The sequence below is a fragment of the Rhododendron vialii genome, chromosome 8a, assembly GCF_030253575.1.
Source record: "Rhododendron vialii isolate Sample 1 chromosome 8a, ASM3025357v1".
In the NCBI taxonomy this organism is placed as follows: domain Eukaryota; kingdom Viridiplantae; phylum Streptophyta; class Magnoliopsida; order Ericales; family Ericaceae; genus Rhododendron; species Rhododendron vialii.
This window is the reverse complement of record NC_080564.1, coordinates 25,951,152-25,970,507: the sequence shown is the minus strand read 5'-3', so window position 1 is coordinate 25,970,507 and position 19,356 is coordinate 25,951,152. Positions and strand designations below refer to the sequence as shown.

The 19,356-nt window shown below is 36.3% G+C and overlaps 2 protein-coding genes across 4 annotated transcripts; both read right to left on the bottom strand.

Annotated features, from left to right (window-relative positions):
- Nucleotides 1-5,135: 5,135 nt before the first annotated feature.
- On the bottom strand, nucleotides 5,136-10,342 carry LOC131298345 (uncharacterized). Of its 2 annotated transcripts, none has more exons than XM_058323749.1 (6): nucleotides 10,190-10,342; nucleotides 9,981-10,101; nucleotides 7,787-8,132; nucleotides 5,889-6,369; nucleotides 5,741-5,796; nucleotides 5,136-5,454 (listed from the first exon to the last, which is right to left on the bottom strand). In XM_058323749.1, the coding sequence occupies exons 1-6, from the start codon at nucleotides 10,224-10,226 to the stop codon at nucleotides 5,410-5,412; spliced, it is 1,086 nt and encodes a 361-aa protein (XP_058179732.1). In that variant the 5' UTR covers nucleotides 10,227-10,342; the 3' UTR covers nucleotides 5,136-5,409. The 2 variants fall into 2 exon arrangements, with proteins under 2 accessions (XP_058179732.1, XP_058179733.1); XM_058323750.1 differs by having other exon boundaries at nucleotides 5,247-5,472; nucleotides 10,190-10,340.
- A 5,561-nt stretch (nucleotides 10,343-15,903) lies between these two features.
- Nucleotides 15,904-19,098, bottom strand: LOC131336470 (protein COFACTOR ASSEMBLY OF COMPLEX C SUBUNIT B CCB4, chloroplastic-like). 2 transcript variants are annotated; one of them, XR_009202842.1, is made up of 4 exons: nucleotides 18,695-19,098; nucleotides 18,428-18,606; nucleotides 17,616-17,765; nucleotides 15,904-16,558 (listed from the first exon to the last, which is right to left on the bottom strand). XR_009202842.1 is itself a non-coding variant. In XM_058372328.1 (3 exons), the coding sequence occupies exons 1-3, from the start codon at nucleotides 18,433-18,435 to the stop codon at nucleotides 16,456-16,458; spliced, it is 261 nt and encodes an 86-aa protein (XP_058228311.1). In that variant the 5' UTR covers nucleotides 18,436-18,683; the 3' UTR covers nucleotides 15,908-16,455. The 2 variants fall into 2 exon arrangements, 1 of the variants encoding a protein (XP_058228311.1); XM_058372328.1 differs by lacking the exon at nucleotides 18,695-19,098 and having other exon boundaries at nucleotides 15,908-16,558; nucleotides 18,428-18,683.
- Between the last annotated feature and the right edge of the window lie 258 nt (nucleotides 19,099-19,356).

The window sequence follows — 19,356 nt, the reverse complement described above, 5'->3', positions numbered from 1 at the left end:
TAGGAGGTGAAAAACAACAAAATTGTTTTTCTCCTATTTTCTCTTCAACTTTCCCTCCACTTTCTCTCTTAATTATTTTTCCTTTCTTTCTTTTCTCTTCCATAAGTTCCAAACAGATCATTAATCTCAGCCTTTGGTTTCAAAGGCTGAGATAGAGTGTCAAAATTTGTGTGGTAGACACTGACCCCAAATATGTATAACACAGCTCTCATTTGAAACCTTGCAAATAAATTTTACCAAAAAAAAGTCCCCAAAAAAAAATGACAGTCCAAAAGAGGAGCAATTTGGGACGGAGGGGGTATTTTTTTTTTTGGTCAATCGATAGGAGAGATCATTGTATCGTGTATGAATTCCAAATTACAAACCACGAGACAATACATCAATTATGTGATGAAAGTTCACGAGATAATCAGGCCCAACAACTCAACTAATAAGATAAATAAGCCCATAAAAGGGACCACAATCACTACTACTATAAGATTATGGGAAGAACTACAAGCCCCAAAGGGAAGAGAAATAATCTCGACCTTAATGAGATGCAAAAGTTTTGGCAAATTGAGCTAATCTCGTTACTCCATCAGTCCATCCTAAAGTGTGGTTATCTTTGAAAATTATTCACCCCATTGACACAGTAAATTAAAATACGAATTTAACATATAATTCACAAAATTGGGCTTCATGTTTTACACAATTTCAACTCTATTACTATAATACTGGAAGTGGCCTTATAAATTAGGTGATTGAAAGGTATAATACTGCAAAGAAAAATACTCCAGATCTTTCTCGGTATAAATCACGTGTTACATTCACTAATTTTTTTCCCACAACTATGCTAAGCAATTTTTTTTTACCAATTTATAAGAGAAATAATTAATAAAGACTCAATTTTCATTACTTTATTTTTTATGCCAATATTGTATACATCAACAAGGTTAGCGATGTGTTAATAGATTAGCCCACAAGAGGTTTCAGAGGCTATATATAGCCCTAAATCTCAAACGCTTATGACGGGACTCGAACTCTAGCCTCCCACATGAAAAAAAACAGGAGTTACCAACTGAGACAAGATTTGTTCATGTTTTTTTTAATTCTTTTGCTTAATCGCACAAGGTTGGTTTCTATCTAGAAGAATAAGTAACAACACTTAGGGGCTGTTTGATAAAACTGAAAACTGAAACTGAAAGCTGAAAAATTAAGTACCGGAAACTGAATGCTGAAATTTTTAAGCTGAAAAGCTGTTTGATAAATATATTAAGTACTGAATTAAAAAAAATGATGAATTAATTTTGTTCCAATTCTATCTTAATTTACTAACGGTCACAATATACTTTTGGTAATGGTGGTGGAGTGGTGGTGGGGGAGTGGTGGAGGTAGTAGGAGTGCTGGTAGTGGTGGTGGTGGAGTGGTGGTGGTGGTGTAGTGATGGTAGTGGTGGCGGAGTGGCGGTGGTGGTGATGGTGGTGGAGTGGTGGAGGTGGTGGTAGGAGCGGTGGTGTGTGGTGGTGTAATGATGGTAGTGGTGGAGTGGTGGTGGTGGAGTGGTGGAGGTGGTGGTGGTGGAGTGGTGGTGGTGGTGTAGTGATGGTAGTGGTGGTGTAGTGATGGTAGTGGTGATGGTGGTGGAGCGGTGGTGGTGGTGGTGTAGTGATGGTAGTGGTGGTGGTTGTGGTTGAGTTGTGGTGGTGGTGGAGTGGTGGAGCTGGTGGTGGTGATGTGGTGGTGGTGGTGGTAGTGGAGGAAGTGGTGGTGGTGGAGTTGGTGGTGGTGATGTGGTGGTGGTGGTAGTGGAGGGAGTGGTGGTGGTGGTGATGTGGTGGAGGAGGAGTGGTGGTAGTGGAGGTGGTGGTGGTGGAGGTGGTGGTAGTGGTGGTGGTGGTGGAGTGGTGGAGGTGTTGGTGGAAGTGGTTGTGGTGGTGGTATGACGGTTGAATATAAGTACACAAAAATTCAGCCAGAATTAAGTAGTTTAAAGCTACTTAATTTTTTTTAACTTTTTAGTCTATATTTTAAGTGGTATTTAATTTGTTAAGTAATATGAAATGTGGTTATCAAACCTACTGAATCACTTATTACTTAATTGATTCAGTATTAAGTGCTGAATTTAAATTATCAAACAAGCCCTTAGTATCCTATAGAAAGTTTCATTGATTTTAGTCAAACCAACCAAAGGTAAGCATATTGTTAGCAGATCCAACAATATATAGTACTTTGTAGGTGGGAGAGGCACTTGTTAATTACAAAAAATCAAAGCGGATAATAAAATTCCTAACCATCAAAGAAACTCTAATTTTCAAAAGATTCAACAGAAGACACATTGTGGAATCAAAAAGATATATAGAGTATACATAAATAGCAGGGGTGTAATGAGGTTCATAGTACAAAGTTGGTTGTATGAGGAGTCCCTTGTTAAATCTGCCACTGACTTTAAGGATGCAAAATTCATGGATTTGAAAAAAGTTTTTACATTTTTGAGCTTCAAATTATGTGCAAATGTTATGATATACAATTGTTACAAATTTTTATACAACTCTTTGGCGCTTAATACACACATCCAAATGCACAACATATAGTCCAATTTCATAAATCACAATCTAATACTATTATTGAATCTAATTACGTTCACTCTCAAATAATGGCGCGCATTAGGCGGTGATAGCAAAAGTATTTTTGCACGAAGTTCTCAGACATAATAGCGTGAAACGAATATGATCATTTCACTCAAACAGTCAAACCAAAGTTGTTATATGAAATTACAATAAGGTTTTCTCTGAGTATCATCTAATGCAGCCTATGTAGGAGTAGGACTTTCCGTAAATACATCACTACAACTTACACTTTGGTACTTCCCTTGTACCCCTAAATTAGTGATTCAACAAACCTATCCTTATGACATTGGTTAGAGTACCACGTGGAAATGCCATGTACTCCATGCTCATATTTGACAATTATCCACTCCAATGGCATGTTAAGAGGCTGCCATAATAGGTGATGGCTCAACCATTTCTCTAAGTTCCAACCCGATGCTGATTTTCTTGCGAACATAGACGCGCAAACCGATTTTGGAAGAGAATGTTGGGATACCTGAGGATAAGCGACAAATTTTATAATGGAACCCAGGACCAGTGTACCTGTTTTATTGCTGGATTCGATACACATATCTCATTACATACTAATGAGACTGTGAGGGAGAGAAGGAGGGAAAGCAAATAATTTTGCATTCAATATCACAATACCTATGAGATTAGAGGAACCCAGGACCAACACACATCGGGCCTGTTTGATTGATTGGTAAAATAGATGATAAATAGAATTTCAAATCCTATAGGGCAGCATTTTCAGTGCCTGATGTTCTTTGAAGAATTAAATATCTTTCCGATAAGGCAATAACCAATCTAATAAAAGATACTCCAGTAAGATGTACAAAAACACATGGAATATGGTAACAGTAATTGCGTCTAAGAAATAGTTGCTTAGCCTCCGCAACCTCGCCTTCTTTTATAAGGCTGAAAACCCCAAGCGTAGGGCTAGGTTGTCGATAGCATAATATCCGGAAGTCCGGGATCGTTCTCACAGAGAATCGATTATAGCTTAATTCGGATTGAAGGTTTTATGTGGTAGGTTTGCGACGTTTAAGACAGTCAACTTGGTTTTGCTTTAAACGGTGAAAATAATAAGGAAAAGACTAGAAATTTGCTTAATGAACTTAAAAGAGGCAAGTCTAGGGATCATCTAACCCTTGACTAAGGCTGTTACCGGTTCTCGATTATAACTCAAGCGGGAGTCACAACCACGTGCTCACGCCCGGAGGATTCAACTTTAAAGATTATGTTTATCAAAAGATGTGATTAAATGAAAGTGAACCAACTTGTTTATCAAATTAATCGAACGCATAGGAGGCCACAAGCCCTCGGTGAGCTGCTTTGCCAAGACCACTTGACTAAGCACCTTACCAAGGAGTTCACACCCCTTGCTTAGACCAAAAATGCAAGTCAAGCCCTAATCCAAAAATCATGCTTTTAAGACCAATGGTTCGATAACTAAATAACAACCTAAGTCCTCGGGAAAGAGTATCCCAAGACTTAGCCTAACGACTACTCACGCATACTTAAAGCATGAAAGAAAGCATAAAAACGAGACATGGCTTTTAACCGAAGAAATTGAAAACAAACTTGATATTACCAAGGATCTAGTCTGTACAAGCAACTTTAATAAACGAAATTTAACAAACGATAAATACCTTAAAGAGTTCTTGAAGAAATTGACACAAAAGTTTGAGAGCTTTTTAATGGAGTTCTAAAAATTTTCAAGACTTAAAGTGATATATGACAAGAGATATAAAGAGGAGAGAGAGAAGCCCTATTTATACAAGGTGGCCTCCTCTTTTCCACAAAATATCCCAAAAATATCCTAAAAGTAGCCAAAAGTGGAAAATATCCCAAAAGTAGAAAGTTGAAAAAAGTAGCAAATCGTGAACATTTTCTGCAGTATGAACCGGTACTGGGCAACCCCCAGTACCAATACCAAGTCTTCAAAAAAATTGCCAATACCAAAACTCTAATTAGCATGTACCGGTACTGGCCAAATCCCAATACCGGTTCATACACAGCAGAAAACTGTCTTTGTGCCTGCCTTGGTCTTATCAGCCCGACGACGACTCGACGCTCTCTCCCTTCTTCATTAATCACCCGACGGGACTTGATGGGGCGTCGCCACAAGGCCTTGGATGCCTAGATACTTCCGAGAGCAACCCTTAGCGATAAAAACCGCCAAAATGCCACGTATTTCCTGAAACTATCAAAACCCAACCTTACATGCAAAATGGAATAAAAATAATAAAGTAGGAAATCAAATGCTACAAATTAAAGGATTTTAAGCGCCAAGACTATACAACCTTGGCCGCTTATCAATAGTCCAAATATAATTACTCATAGTAGTATAAGGTTATACTATCCTTTCATTATTAGTCTAACCAACGAACCAAGAACTGCATATGTTATGGACTCTATGTAGGTTTAACAAGTGTAAGTCAACCAAAGATCGACAAAACTTGTTCGAATTGGACAGCATAAAGCTATCATGTTTGCAGAATTCTAAACTGCATGATCATACAAATTATAATGTATCCAACCGGAACATATCAAGCCTGTGAGAGTTACCTTATCAAGCAGAAACAATTATGTTTCATAACTCCATACAATCGGAAATCCCCAACTTAAAACTTCATAATGCTGGACTCATGGTCCATTAACCCATCAACAACAAAATACAAATACTAAAAAATGTGAATTCATCACCACACTTAAGTACTTCACCCAAAGCACCATCTATACCTATACAGCCATCACAAAAAAACATTGAAGACAAAACGTTATTATGCAATAGTTCAGCATGCTTGGTCCGGGATTCTGGCTAGACTTCAATCATGCTGATCCTTTCCATCTGGGGAGCATCTTCCTACAACAATTAAGCAGTCTATGAACTTTTTCATCAACTATTGCAACTAAGTAAAAGATGCAAATATGAAAATATTCATCTAACAATCAACAAGAGACTAGTAAACTATCCATGGAGTGGAGAGGTTGCAGTAGCAGCTGTGCCATCTGACACCACTATTTTATTTTATTTTTTAAAAAAAGTCCTTAAGAATGAAGCATGTAAACCAGATATTATTCAGGGGAATTTCGAAAAACAAAACAGTTACACCACGGTATTTCATTGACATTCTTAATTTGTAACTTACCATGTTCTCTTTGTTTTCTTGAAGTGGTTCTTCAGTAGACAAAGGATTCACTGGACCTGTAAAAGTTAACAAGTCAACAAGTGGCAAGTGTAGTGGATATTGGTGTTACTGAGTAAGTAAGAAATTAATTACATAGATGGTAGTTTACTTTGTTCACAAATAGTTTTCTTTCCCTGCTTCTTGATCTTATCCTTTTCCTGATTAAGCACTTGCTTACTCGGCTTCTGGGATGCCTTTGATATGGTACGCCCAGCAACTTCTGTTCCGGCTTTAGCATTTGCAGAATTCTTCACCATAGATCCTCTGTTCCTTATTCCAGGATTATCTTTTTTGACAGCATCCTTCTTGGCTGATCCTATAACTGGAGAAGCTTGAGCTGTAGCATAATTGTTCAAGGACTTTGGCTTCAGTTTCCTAGGCCCCGTTGTAGAAGAAGAGCTGTGTCCATCATCATCAGATGACTGAGTTCCCTCTTTGTGCACTTGGGAACAAGTTTCAGAGACTTGCAACTGCTCAAAGTTTTGCAACATGTTGTAGCCCTCAAACAGTTCTTTTGCATTTTCTCCAAGTTCAGCCAAGCTATGTCGCCGTGCATAAGAGTTCAGCTCATCCTTCATTCTTTGAAGAGGCTGTATCGATATTTTCAAAACAGTAAATACCACAAAGAAAGAAGGCAAGGAAGATAGAAAAAAATGGTCCACGTCAAAAATATGCACTTTTCTCAGCTTTATAAATAACAAAACTTATCTTGATCCAAAATGCACAAATACACTTGAAGATGGAGCTAATATATATCCGTGAATGGAAGTTATATTTACTCTTAACCCTCACGTGGATAATCAAGAAAATGCAAATATGCACTTTTGCCAGTTTTATAAATAGCAAAAATTATCTTGATCCAAATGCACAATAACTCTTGAAGGTGGAAATAATATATATCCCAAAGTGATAGTTTTATTCTCAATAGAAAAGATGACATTGGAAATATGGCATTGTCCACAATTTCTCATCCCCACTATCATTTGCAATAATGAATCTGTCAAAGCAGATGCTCAGTCAATGAGATATAAACAACAGTTGAGCATGAACACAGAAAAAGGCAACAATAGCTGTGCATCTTTTGTCATTCCAGTCTTAAATGAGCAGTCATATGCATACAGATGGCTTGTTACTACTCCAGGATTGTTTTGAGTACATTATACTGTTCCTCTCGATACATACTACATAGTAGGCCAATGGAATCAATGGAGAAATAGAATCTCTTCCACAAGTTATTGAACAGGTACATTTGGCAGAAGTTGTCCCTAACAACCTATGGTGCACCGACACGGACACGGACACGGACACCGAAACCGACACCAGGACACGGGAATTCTAAAAAAATGGGGACACGGACACGGCGCCACCTGTATATTTATTTATATATAAATAAATAAATAATTATAGTTTAGCACCCAAAAATTTAAAAATAATAATAATTTGGCCCCAAATTTTTTTAAAAAAAATTACAATTTGACCCCCAATTTTTTCAAAAATTACAGTTTGGCCCCCAAATTTTTTTAAAAAATTGCAGTTTGGCCCCTGCCGTGTCCCATCGGTGTCCCTGCCGTGTCCCCAGCGGTGTCCCCGCCGTGTCCCGAGCCGTGTCCCCCTCAAAATTTAATATTAAAATATGGGACACGCCACGTGGCGTGTCCCGTACGTATCTCCAAGGTGTCCCGCGGTGTCCCCGTGTCCTGACACTGCGATTCTTCGACTTCTAGAGGTGTCGGTGCTTCATAGCTAGCAACTAACAAGAGACATTTATAATCACCTTGGATGTATGCTTTACCTTAAATAGATGCATTACTCATTATGTGGATTACATTTGGCAGAAGTTGTCCCTAACAACTAACAAGAGACATTTATAATCACCTTGGATGTATGCTTTACCTTAAATAGATGCATTACTCATTATGTGCATTACCCAAACAAGACACAACAGTAATCCACCTTAGCTGTGCAATTTGTTCTATGAATACACAGAGTAAATATGATCTGCCGTACCTCACATCCTGCCTCAAAAGCAAGTTTGAAAAATCCAAGTGAGATTGAGTGCTGAGCAGCAGATTCAGAGAGCTTGATCTGTGACAGCCAGTACGATGCTGATGACAGAACGTTGAACTTCCTTCGGTTTGACGATTTGGAAACATCAGAAAGTGGTGTTTGACTATTATCAGATCTTTTTGCTCTGGCCTCAGAAATTGGAGTAATAATGCCAACAGATCTTGGAACAGGGCTGGTAGTGGACTTGGAAGGAATAGAAAGCCTTCTGGGAGGCTTCCCTGATTTGTCCTTTCCAGAGACATCAAGCACACTCACGCTCTTACTTACAGTTGATGCAAGTCTTCCTCTGAAAAATTCGCCGAGAACATATCAGTGGAATGCAATGTTTTGTTGTTAGCACACATGGAAGTAAGCATGTATTACTGAACTAATCTTGCTCATATTTTTGGAGCAATGGTGTTTACAAACTCCTTTACTAACGACACACATAAGTTTGCTCACAGTTATGCACCAACATAAACAAACAGAATTTGAATTGGCCATGTTTAACAGTTGCAAAATTTTCATTTCAGATGACGTATCCTACCGAATTCCTTTTTTTCCCTAATACAAATGGTAGTAACACGACAATGTGGCGGCGACCAATAGTGGAAAATAAAGTTTTACCAACTATAGAAGCACCTCAATGATAACCTAGCATCTTTTGAACTAGCACCCGCTAGAGGTGATTAGTACCCCGTTGGAAGGTGATTAAAATCCACTGAAAAAAAGGGGTTACAAATTATAGAAGCCTCTCTCTTGTGAACTTTGGACTATATTTCATTCCAGTTGGTATCAAGTCCATAGCCAGCCATTACCATATCTAAATGTTGTGTGCGTTAAAATTTCAACCTCAAGTTGTGTAATGACTTGCAAATTCAATACCCACAGATCATTTTTTTTTGACTCGTCCAGTATTGTAAGTCACCTTTAATCAAAATCAAAACAAAAAAGCCAGCAATACTGAGAACACAAAAGTCAAAATGTGAACCAAACCGTCCAAGTCTGTAACGACCCGCCTCAGCTGACCTGCTAACCCTTGGCCTAACCACGTGGCTTAAAAGGTTAACCTCAGGTTATACAGCTTGGGTTTCCTTATATACCAATTAAACATTCCATTCCTTTCCAATGTGAGACTGAGTTGGGGTCTCATAAGGTCAAACTTTAGTGAAGGTTCCACAAAATGAACTTATAAACAATCATTCATTTTCATTGTTTCCTTGAAGCACCTTTACAAACAAAACCCTACGATGGATAATATCCGTTCATAAAAACTCAGTACCAAATTTGGGATATCGGAAATTCTAGTAAAAGTTCCACGGAAAGCATTAATCAACAATGCTTCATTTTCTTGTCTATCTTTTTTCCTTTGCAAACACAACCCACTTTTACGTATAATATCCAGTTCATAATATACCAAATGAGAGATATCAAAAAATGTAGTAGAAGTTCCACAAAAAGAACCTATCAACAATCTTCATTTCGAAATGTGTATTTCTTCACATGAGGCACCTTTACAAACAACGCCCAACCACGGATAACATCTAGTTCATTCAGTACCAAATTCGAGACACAATTAAGAACAACACAGGCTATACACAAGTACCGAAGCTTTAACGCTATAAACTTCTACTAGTACTCTTTCTTCTTATCCAATAGATGTGTGTAATGATTCTCAAAACACTAGTAATATATATATATATATATATATATATATATATATATATATATATATATATATATATATTCATACATAGACAACTAGACGTATTTCCACAACCTAATGGAAAGAACCAATGATGACGGATTCAGGGGCGTAGAGCCAACCGATTGGGGCAGAGCCAGAATTTCACCCTAGGGGTGCCATGCTGTATGACTCCCGTGTCCCTCCAACCATTTTACCGATGAACAGCTATAAAAATACAATCAAATTTTAGATCAATTGTGTGGAACAATGAATCTACCCATTATTCCAAATCGAAGTTATTTGTATGGGCTATGCTTTTAACAGGCAGGATCTAAAACCTAAAACCCGAAGCAGCAGATCAAACTTCACCCCAATTTACGAGTAAAATGTGTTTTTTTTTTCAAAAGATAAAAATCCCTAAGCCAGGAAATTGCAAATGGTTCGATACAAATGGATAAATCAAATTACCTCTTGGGAACAGAAGGATTTGACAATTCGGCCGCCCATGGCTTTTCTTCCTTCAGTTTGGTCGCAGATCGCAGCGGGTACCTGAGTTTCGTCGACGAAGACAACGACTTCTCCGTGTTCGCTAGAAATTTTGAAAAGAAAAATTACAAATAACGAGATACGCACGTACGGATAGGTATGCATGCAGAGAGAGAGAGAGAGAGAGGTACCTGGGGCAGATGATTGATCTTTCACAGATTCATCCATCGGGGAGAGAGAGAGAGAGAGAGAGAGAGAGAGAGAGAGTCGAAGGGAAAAGAAACTGAATAGTAGTGTTGGAGACGGTCGGGGGGAGAGAGAGAGGGAGGGAGAGACGAGTATATTTATATAGAGTGGCGTGGAGCCGTTAGGGCAATGCCATGCGACCGAATGGCATTTGGTTTGGGCGGGAGAATTTGAAAAAACTCAAAATCTTTTTTTTAAAATTTATTTATTTTAATCATCGAGAAAACTCAAAATCTGATCCGATGTTTATTGACCCTGTACTTTGGGGGCCCGGGTGGCCGTGCTGTCTCACTGCCAGCTATAGTATCTGCGTCTAACAAAAAACGAGAAATGTTAATTTAAAAAATAGAGAATGAGTGTCGTTTATGCTTTCTCAAAAAGAAAAAGATATCACAGAATGAATGTCATTATTATACTTGGCTCTCTAAGTATTTTTTTTTGGTAGAAATGGGCTCTTAAATTTAGCTATCCCATTGGACCACAAGCATCTCAAACTTTATAGTCTATGGCCCTGTTTGATAGGAGGGATTAGAAGTAGGATTGGATTATTAGATCCCGTTTCGAAACGTGAAATAAGTACTTATTTTTTAAGAAAATAATTTTAAGCTAAAAAATAATGGGCTTATTGAAATATAAAAATATGCACTATGGATCTTATTTGAAAGATCTCATTGAGTTCTTTAATACGGTGCAAAAAAAAATCAAAAAATTATTTTTCATTTACATTATTTTTTTGTTTGAAAATGTAAAATAAGTACTTATTTTTTAAGAAAGTGTTCTAGAACGGGCTCGTAATCCCCCGAACTAATAGTCCCGTGTTTGTATAACCTTTAATCCGGGGGACGCGGGGGCTCTGCTGCCCAGGGGTGGGCAGCAGCCCCTGCCCACACTCACACACACTCACACACGGCACCGTTTCGTTAAAGAAAAAAAAAAAACTCTTCCGCTTGCAATCCTAAGGAGCAGGAACGTGATTATGAGAGCCTTAGAGTTAAAATTTAATTATGTCTCTTTAGAATAATATGATCAGAATAATAAGATCTTCACGTCAATTCAAACGGATTGAAAATTGGAGCACTTAATTTTTTAATCATATTTTTTAATATATAAACGGTCTAAAAAATTAAGTGTGCCACTTTTTAATTCGTTTGAACAAGTACGAATATCTTATTATTCTAATCATATTATTTTAAAGAGATATAATTAATTTTTGTCTCTAGGACTCTCATAATTAAGTATGTGCTCTTTATTTAGGATCCTGTAGATCAGAAACGTGATTATGAGAGTCCTATAGACAAAAGTTAATTATATCTCTTTAAAATAATATGATTAGAATAATAAGATATTCGTACTTGTTCAAACGAATTAAAAAGTAGCACACTTAATTTAATTTTTTAGACCGTTTATATATTAAAAAATATGATTAAAAAATTAAGTGCTCCAATTTTCAATCCGTTTGAATTGACGTGAAGATCTTATTATTCTGATCATATTATTCTAAAGAGACATAATTAAATTTTAACTCTAAAGCTCTCATAATCACGTTTCTGCTCCTTAGGATTGCAAGCGGAAGAATTTTTTTTTTTCTTTAACAAAACGGTGCCGTGTGTGAGTGTGGGCAGGGGCTGCTGCCCACCCCTGGGCAGCAGAGCCCCCGCGTCCTAATCCGGGACTAATAATCCCAACCGGACTATTAGTCATTTTTAAAGGGGACAATATAATCCTGGGAGGGGGGGGGATAAATAGTCAAGGGATTAAGGGAGATTGGGATCAAGGACAAAGTTACCAAAATACCCTCTTGTCTGCCCTTGTTTGCTCCGGAAGTTAAAGGGATTAAGGGCAAAAATAATCTCTTTTTTTTTTTTTTTTTGTCAAATGCAAACATTTTGAAAACAAGCCTAATAATTTTGATATGTAGTTTTTTTTTTTTTTTTTGTGTTAGAAGTTTTACCTAATCAACTTTTGCATTTTTTTCCTTTCTTTCTTTTGGATATGATTAAAAAAAAATAGCAATTCTTTTGTTTCTTTTTTTTTTTTTGGTTTGGTAAATAAAATAGCACTTAGACCACACGAAGGTTTTCTTTTCTTCTTTTTTTTATCAAATTAATTGATGTGGTTGTAAAGAGTAGTCAGAGTTAGAGATATTTTTCGGGTTCAAATAGAATCACTCATCTATAAATTGCACTAGGGGTAATATGAACAATTCTTTTTTAAGAAACACTGCTATCACAAGTTTAAAAGTGCATTTTCCCGGTAATGCAGTGTGATTGAATGTAATTCTCAATCAAACCAAAAAGACAATTTGTGGGATTAGATTAGTTTCTATCACCGTTATATATGTATATCCCCTTAGCATCCCTTTTATTTAATTATTGGTTAATTAAAAAAAACTCCCCTTAGCATCTGAATGGAATCACTCAACTATAAATTACATTGTGAGCAATATAGACAATTGAACCATTAATCATTGTCAAGCGGTATTCAAAACAAACATAGAACACACGGGATTAACATTGTTTTTTGTTGAATTCCATGCACAAACAAACATGAGATACTCTCAAATAGTCCCCTCACTAATAATCCCTTGACCACAATTCCATCTAATCCAATCCCTCCAATCAAATAGGCCTATGTCTCTATTTTGGAGGAAAATCAAGTTACAGTCTATACTCTATTTCTTTCTCTAAAGTGAACGATGCCATTAGGTACTCCAAATATGGAGTATGGGAGAAGAAATTGTAGGATTTTCCAAATTCTTTTTTTAAATATAAAACGCAAAACATATTAGATTTGGAGTGGAAAAGAATACTGATCAGAGGAAAAGTAAGAAATTATTTGAATTAGAGATAAAAATATGAAAATTTAGATTGAGATTTTTGATTGCTGTATTATATATATGAACTAGTGATTGCACGTGCCTAAAGGCACGCCACAACACACCGATTAAAAAAAAAAGGCATGATACAACACTTTTTTTATTACAACTTAAAAAAGAATTATCCTTCCCTTCTAGTGATCTTAACAAAACCTAAATGAAAATTTTTATAATTTATTTTTTAAAATTTTCTTTAAATAGGATAAACTAAACTAAATTCTTCTAAGAATAGTTTCACAACAAATAATACCACACCCATTTAAAAAATAGGAGCACATACCCAAATGAAATTTTTAATTAACTTATGCACAATCATTCATTAATTAACAGCTATCACGATCAACCAATACTTATATCACACCCGTATAAAATATAGTTCAACAGCAACTAATCAAAAAAAAAAAGAAAAGAATAGTTTTAAACTCCACTTCTTTATAACATTGAAAATGATTATCGCAACGGAATGTTACAACTTGAGTTCCGCCCCCCCCCCCCCTCTTCAAATCAAAGTAATGCTAGAGGCCTACAACTGAGACAAATTATTAAGCACTACTACTTTGAATCATGCATCCAAGAAATAGGTGACTAAAGTTTCTATAATGGTTTTCTATTGTTACCTCAGTTGATGGAAGAAATGAATTGAATAGAGTTTTTTGATGAATGGGTGGACAATGCACAACACCACAATAAAGTTTAAGATTAACGATTGAGAGAAGAAAATATTTTGATAATAAAAATCACGCTATTAAATAAAAAATAATATGTTTGTTCCCAGAAAATATAACATTGCCTAAGAAGTAAGGAAAGAGGTTGGGAGATAATAAATTTATTAAAGGAGTTGGTTGGATAGCCATAACCTATTGAAAATTCGATCCAATGGCTGGAGGGATGCTCTTGTTTATATGTGTAGATAAAAACAACTCTATTTTATAATATAGATTGTAAAATCTGCTATATTCACCTTTTTATTAAAAAAAATGTTACTTTTATCCTCTCAAATGAATAATAGAGGTTGGCAGAAGGGAGCACACAAAATTGGGTCCTACTTGTGCTTATGCGCCCAACTTAAGATTCATTTTATGACCAGTTTTCAACACTTAATTTTTGAGATTTCAGCTTCAGTTTTATCAAACAAACTCTTAATTTAATGAAATTGTGAGCATGACACTTAAAGAAAATTTAAGAATCTTTTTACGGCTTCATAAGACCTCCCCACTGTAATACAAATTTCGAATTGATTTTACCGTTAGAATTAATTTGCAATTACAGAAAGCCAATGCATTCCCCGATTCCGAATTTTTAATACCAAGTTACCAACGAACGGAGCCACTGATTAAAAAGAACGGATTGTAACAACACCTTCGTCGTAGGGCTCTTCAGTTCCATATTATTTGGCACTTGACGTTGAATGTTAGGGCATAATAGTACCGTGGACAATGAAACCCAATAGATAAAATCATATCCTTTCTAGTAGAACATGTGTGAATGTTAAGTCCTACGTTGGAAAAAATAATAGTTCAGTCTTAATATAATGTTGAATAACTCACTCCTTCTAGCTAGTCTCAACCTTTTAACTCAGTATGAGTTTATCCAAGTTATACTGAGCTCAAGTAGTATGACGGACTCTCTCCGATTACTCGCAATAGGATTTGACTTTAAACACGCAGTAATGGGTTGATGCATCATACTAACTACCAACACTTCTTAATTCAATTTTTATTCTAACAAGTAAACAGAATAGGATTTAAAATGTAAAGTGATGTTCAGTTTCTTTATCTAACTTTTGATCTGTATGTCATCCTACCCGACAATTTCCAATATTTTATTAAGGATTCGGCTTCTCTGCAAATTCAACTTCTTTGCCGTTACTTTCCAACCGTAATCTTTGCATTCAACGGTCTAAATTTAAAAGAACTAATCTTGCAAAAGGATTTTAAAAAAAATCTAAACCACATTGTTTTTTAAATATTTCTAAATAACAAAATCACACGAACGGCTCTGCGGTCTAATGTAAAGAAGCCACGTTGTTTATTAAAAATAAAACCTGTTGACTGTTGAGTTGAAGGGGTTGACGGCCTTTCTTCCCCCATATCTGGGACACATCCTTAATCCAGGACGGTGTCGTAATAAAGTAGCATAACACATGCGCCCGAGTTAACTGCGCATTAACGCACCACGGGACCACCGTGAGCTTCTATTTCCTCTAGATAATCGCACGAACCCTTCTAGGGACACGATCACTTTTGAACTGGTACGGTCGAGCGGGGCCCACTTTGGGTTTCGAGTGAAAAATCCGAGTCGTTCAAATTTTTTTTTTTAAAAAGTTGGCTGATGCTGTGAAAAATCAGCTCAATCGGATATATATAAGTGCTCGATCTTATCTTTCCATTTTTTTCCCTCGGTTTTTTTTTAAAAATTATTGAAAAGCTTGAATTTTTTGTGCTAGTCCTGCTTGACCGTGGATGCAATTTCCGTACAAAAGTGGTTGGTGTCTCCAAATCTTATCCTTTTCCAATTACTAGGTGCTCCTTCGTGCAAGGCACGAAAATCATGCCCGTTGAAGAGGACGTATTTTGTTTTAGAGCAGAAATTGATGCTGTTTTTGATTGCTATGGTGGTAATGGAGTGCAGCAAAAACAGTTGGCGGTAAAACTGGAAATGCAAGAATGGTAGTAGAATAGTTACGAAGGTATAACTCAAAGAATCAAGCATCGCAAAATTGAAACTAACATAAAAAGCTTGATCAATCGAAAGAGTTTTGAAGCTGCTATTCAAATAACATAGCATTCAATCATTGGAGATATAACCAAACATACCATTCACGAAGGCTATTGGATTCTGTACATTCCATGACTATGAATGAGAATGCGATTGATTAGCCCATCTACCTGTGCATGTTCCAAAAATTCCTTTCTGCATTAAACTAACCATTGTCACACACTACTGATCTCTATAGTCCAATGCAACTGCTACCAAAATATACTTCTACAAATAAGAGAAACAACAGGACATTCCAATCACACAAAAACTTCCACCTTCTAACAAGATATCGAAATAATATAAACTGATACATTGAATGTATATATCGAAAGTTAAAGCGCTCCTTTATCTGCTCTCTGTAATTCTTCTATACATATCGCTTGGCAGCTACAACCTTTTGCTTAGTGGCATTTAAAGAAGTTTCATCAAATCTTGTTGCCTTCGAACCTTCTCTCGCATTGTTTGTAAATTTCTCTTCAAAGACGTATTTATCTTTTGAACGGAACTTGATAAACCACAACCACCTCGTTGACTCAATTTCTCTTCAAATTCAACCATCACACCAGTTATTTTATATTACTCTCTCAACAGTTCACGTGACCAAGTATCGGTTCCAACAACCCAAAACTGAGAAGCATCGATGTGTCCGTAGCTCCAAAAGAATCTATTTTCATGTGCTCTGTTCATGAGTAAGACAATATAATTACCAACCTTAATATGACTTGCAAAATTAATATCTTCACCCATCTTTACACCAAAGATTCATTAATTTATGTCCAACAACTTAGTATCACCACTTAACGGACCCCAACATGATTTCCAATACACCCATCTTTCAAAATTAATGCTTCTATCTATCCTTAGAGCAAAAAAAAATTAGTAATTTCACTTCACCAAGGGAGTCTATTTAAAAAGAAGGGAGCCCTTTTTGGGATTTATGTTTGGCCCCGGGAGCCCATGCCTACCACCTTCACTAGTATGTATTTTATCGTAAAACAAACGTACCTTCTCCCAAAATAGCATATGAAATAGCTGAAGTCCGGCCATGCACTCACCAATTTGATGTACAAAGGAATAAGACAAGAAGCAAAGGTGAAGCTCAATATTTGGGAACAAAACAGATTAAAAGAGAATAATCTCTTATTATGAAAGAAACTTACCCCATAGTCGGATTGTCCAATTCTTTCTGTTAGTTCACCGCAATACTCAGCGCTCTGCACATAGGTTCAAGTAGAACTATAACTAATATTTCTGCATTTTTGTGGTTGCATACATATTGTTATTGATGGATTACTGTAAATGGTTGAAACCTTAAAATTGGTCTCTTGTGGACTCATTCAATTCTTATGGTAAATACATAATTTCTCACTGTTCAAACTAACCAATCCTTAATCTAGGAGTCTCATTTTTCCTTCACCAACGGTCATGCCAAAACTCCACTCTAGTTGGATTTTCTCATTGTGCAAAGATACGCATTTCTCAAACTATTTAAAGGAAATAAGCAAATCACTTTTTGAACATACAATTTTACTTCTACACGATTCAAGGCATTTGAATTCCCAACGAAATCTATTCGGATGACCAAATTGAAATTGAAACTTCCAAAGAAAGTTTATCTCATGCACAAACACAATCAGAATTTTGCGTCTCATTTACCATTTCCTCACTCTGTGTGTAGCCTTTAGTAGTATATACAATTAGAAAGTAAGCAAAAAAGAAGAGGTTTTTAGTTTTACCTACTGGCATCAGGAGGTATGCCCGAAACACTGCGATTGATGAGAACCGCCAGTAGAGAGACGCTACCCACATGGATTGGAAAGCTCCGCACAGCGTCATTGTTTCTTGATACCAAGTCAGCCACCCATTCCCTTCTCGGCTTTTGTCCCCTGTAAAAGCTAAACCTTATATCTCTTATGCTATTATAAGGCGCTGAAGGTAAAGCTCTTAAGCTGCAAATAGCTGCTGGTGCAGAATGCCAACGCAGAAATTTCAGCGACTCTGATCCTCTTCATACCACAAGCCGAAACGCCAACACTAACTTAAGAGAGAAACAAAATTTTGCCAGTTGCTAACTTTCCTTTTCTAAGACCTCCGACAATTACAAAGTAAAGTCATAAGGGTATACTCTTGTGTATAATCTCGTAGAAGATATTAGGGAAATAAGGAATACGAAGACACAATCTGTACATGGTTAGGAAGGAAGCAGGAATGTGAAGCCATGAAACTTAGCGTGAAAACCTATAACTCAATGCAACAGCAATAACGAAATTGTTGTTTCTACTTGTAATATAGTTCTGAACACGTTCTATGAAGATTGCCATAAGCTTTACATAACACAGATTGCTTTCACGAGTTTTATAGAAGTTCAAGGAATTAGCTTATTAGTTTTATCCTCAGACAACACGGCTTCATTTTCTGGAACATAAAGTCTAATGTGTTGTCCCTTTATTAATGATCCAAAAAAGAAAGCAAAGAACAAGCTTACGTGTTGTCCCTTTATTAATGAACTAAAAACAAATTCAGTAGTACTAAAAGGTCAAAACCATACCTTTTCATGCATTTCTTTGGCCTTCTCCTTCATTTTTTCATAGAAGCTTACAAGGACATTTGATGATTGTTAAGACCAGGAATGATCTGGGTTCGTTCTTTAACTTTAGCTTCTACATCCTGAACAAGTGGCAGTTCCTTTTCTCTTAATTCATTCTGCTCAACAATCTCTGCATTCAGCTACAAAACAGATGAATATGTGATCACATATAAACTTTAATCATCAACTGAATACTTTAAATTCAGCAGTTTGAATCCTTTCAAATACCTGTGAAAACGTGCTCTCAGACTGGTGCTATTTCTTATTAAGAAGGGTTAGATCTTCCACCATTGGTGTCAGAAGATTCATTTCTGTGTCTCTGCAAACATTAAATACAATAATGACACTAAAAATGAAAGAAATGCTGAGAAATTTCATGATGTCCTTTTTTTCTAAAGACATAAGCATTGTCTACAAGCGAGCACGTGATTTCTCAAAAAAAGCAATCCTAGCCGTACATTCACACATGAAACTGAAGCTAAATAAGTACCTTGACATTAAGACTTCAAAACATTGAATCAATCACTGCAAAAATTGGGACGATGACAGAAAACAAGAGCCATCACCCAAAGGAATATATATAAAAAATCAAATGCAATAAACTGGCTACAAAATGTTACCAAATGTGTTTCAATTGATAAACACATGTTACCTTGAATAAATATGTAGTAGTGACTCCAGATTCCATAAAACGATAGTAATGTTTTGATAGCAATCACTACTTGCATAGGTTGCATAAATTTCATATACATAAGTATGCGATATTTCAGATTATAGAAGGCGTAATGGAATTAGGCTGCACGTCATTGATTACAAAAGGCCTAACAAAATTAGGTTGCATAACTTTGTTTGATATACATAAGTAGCTGGGATTTATGACTAATATCTAA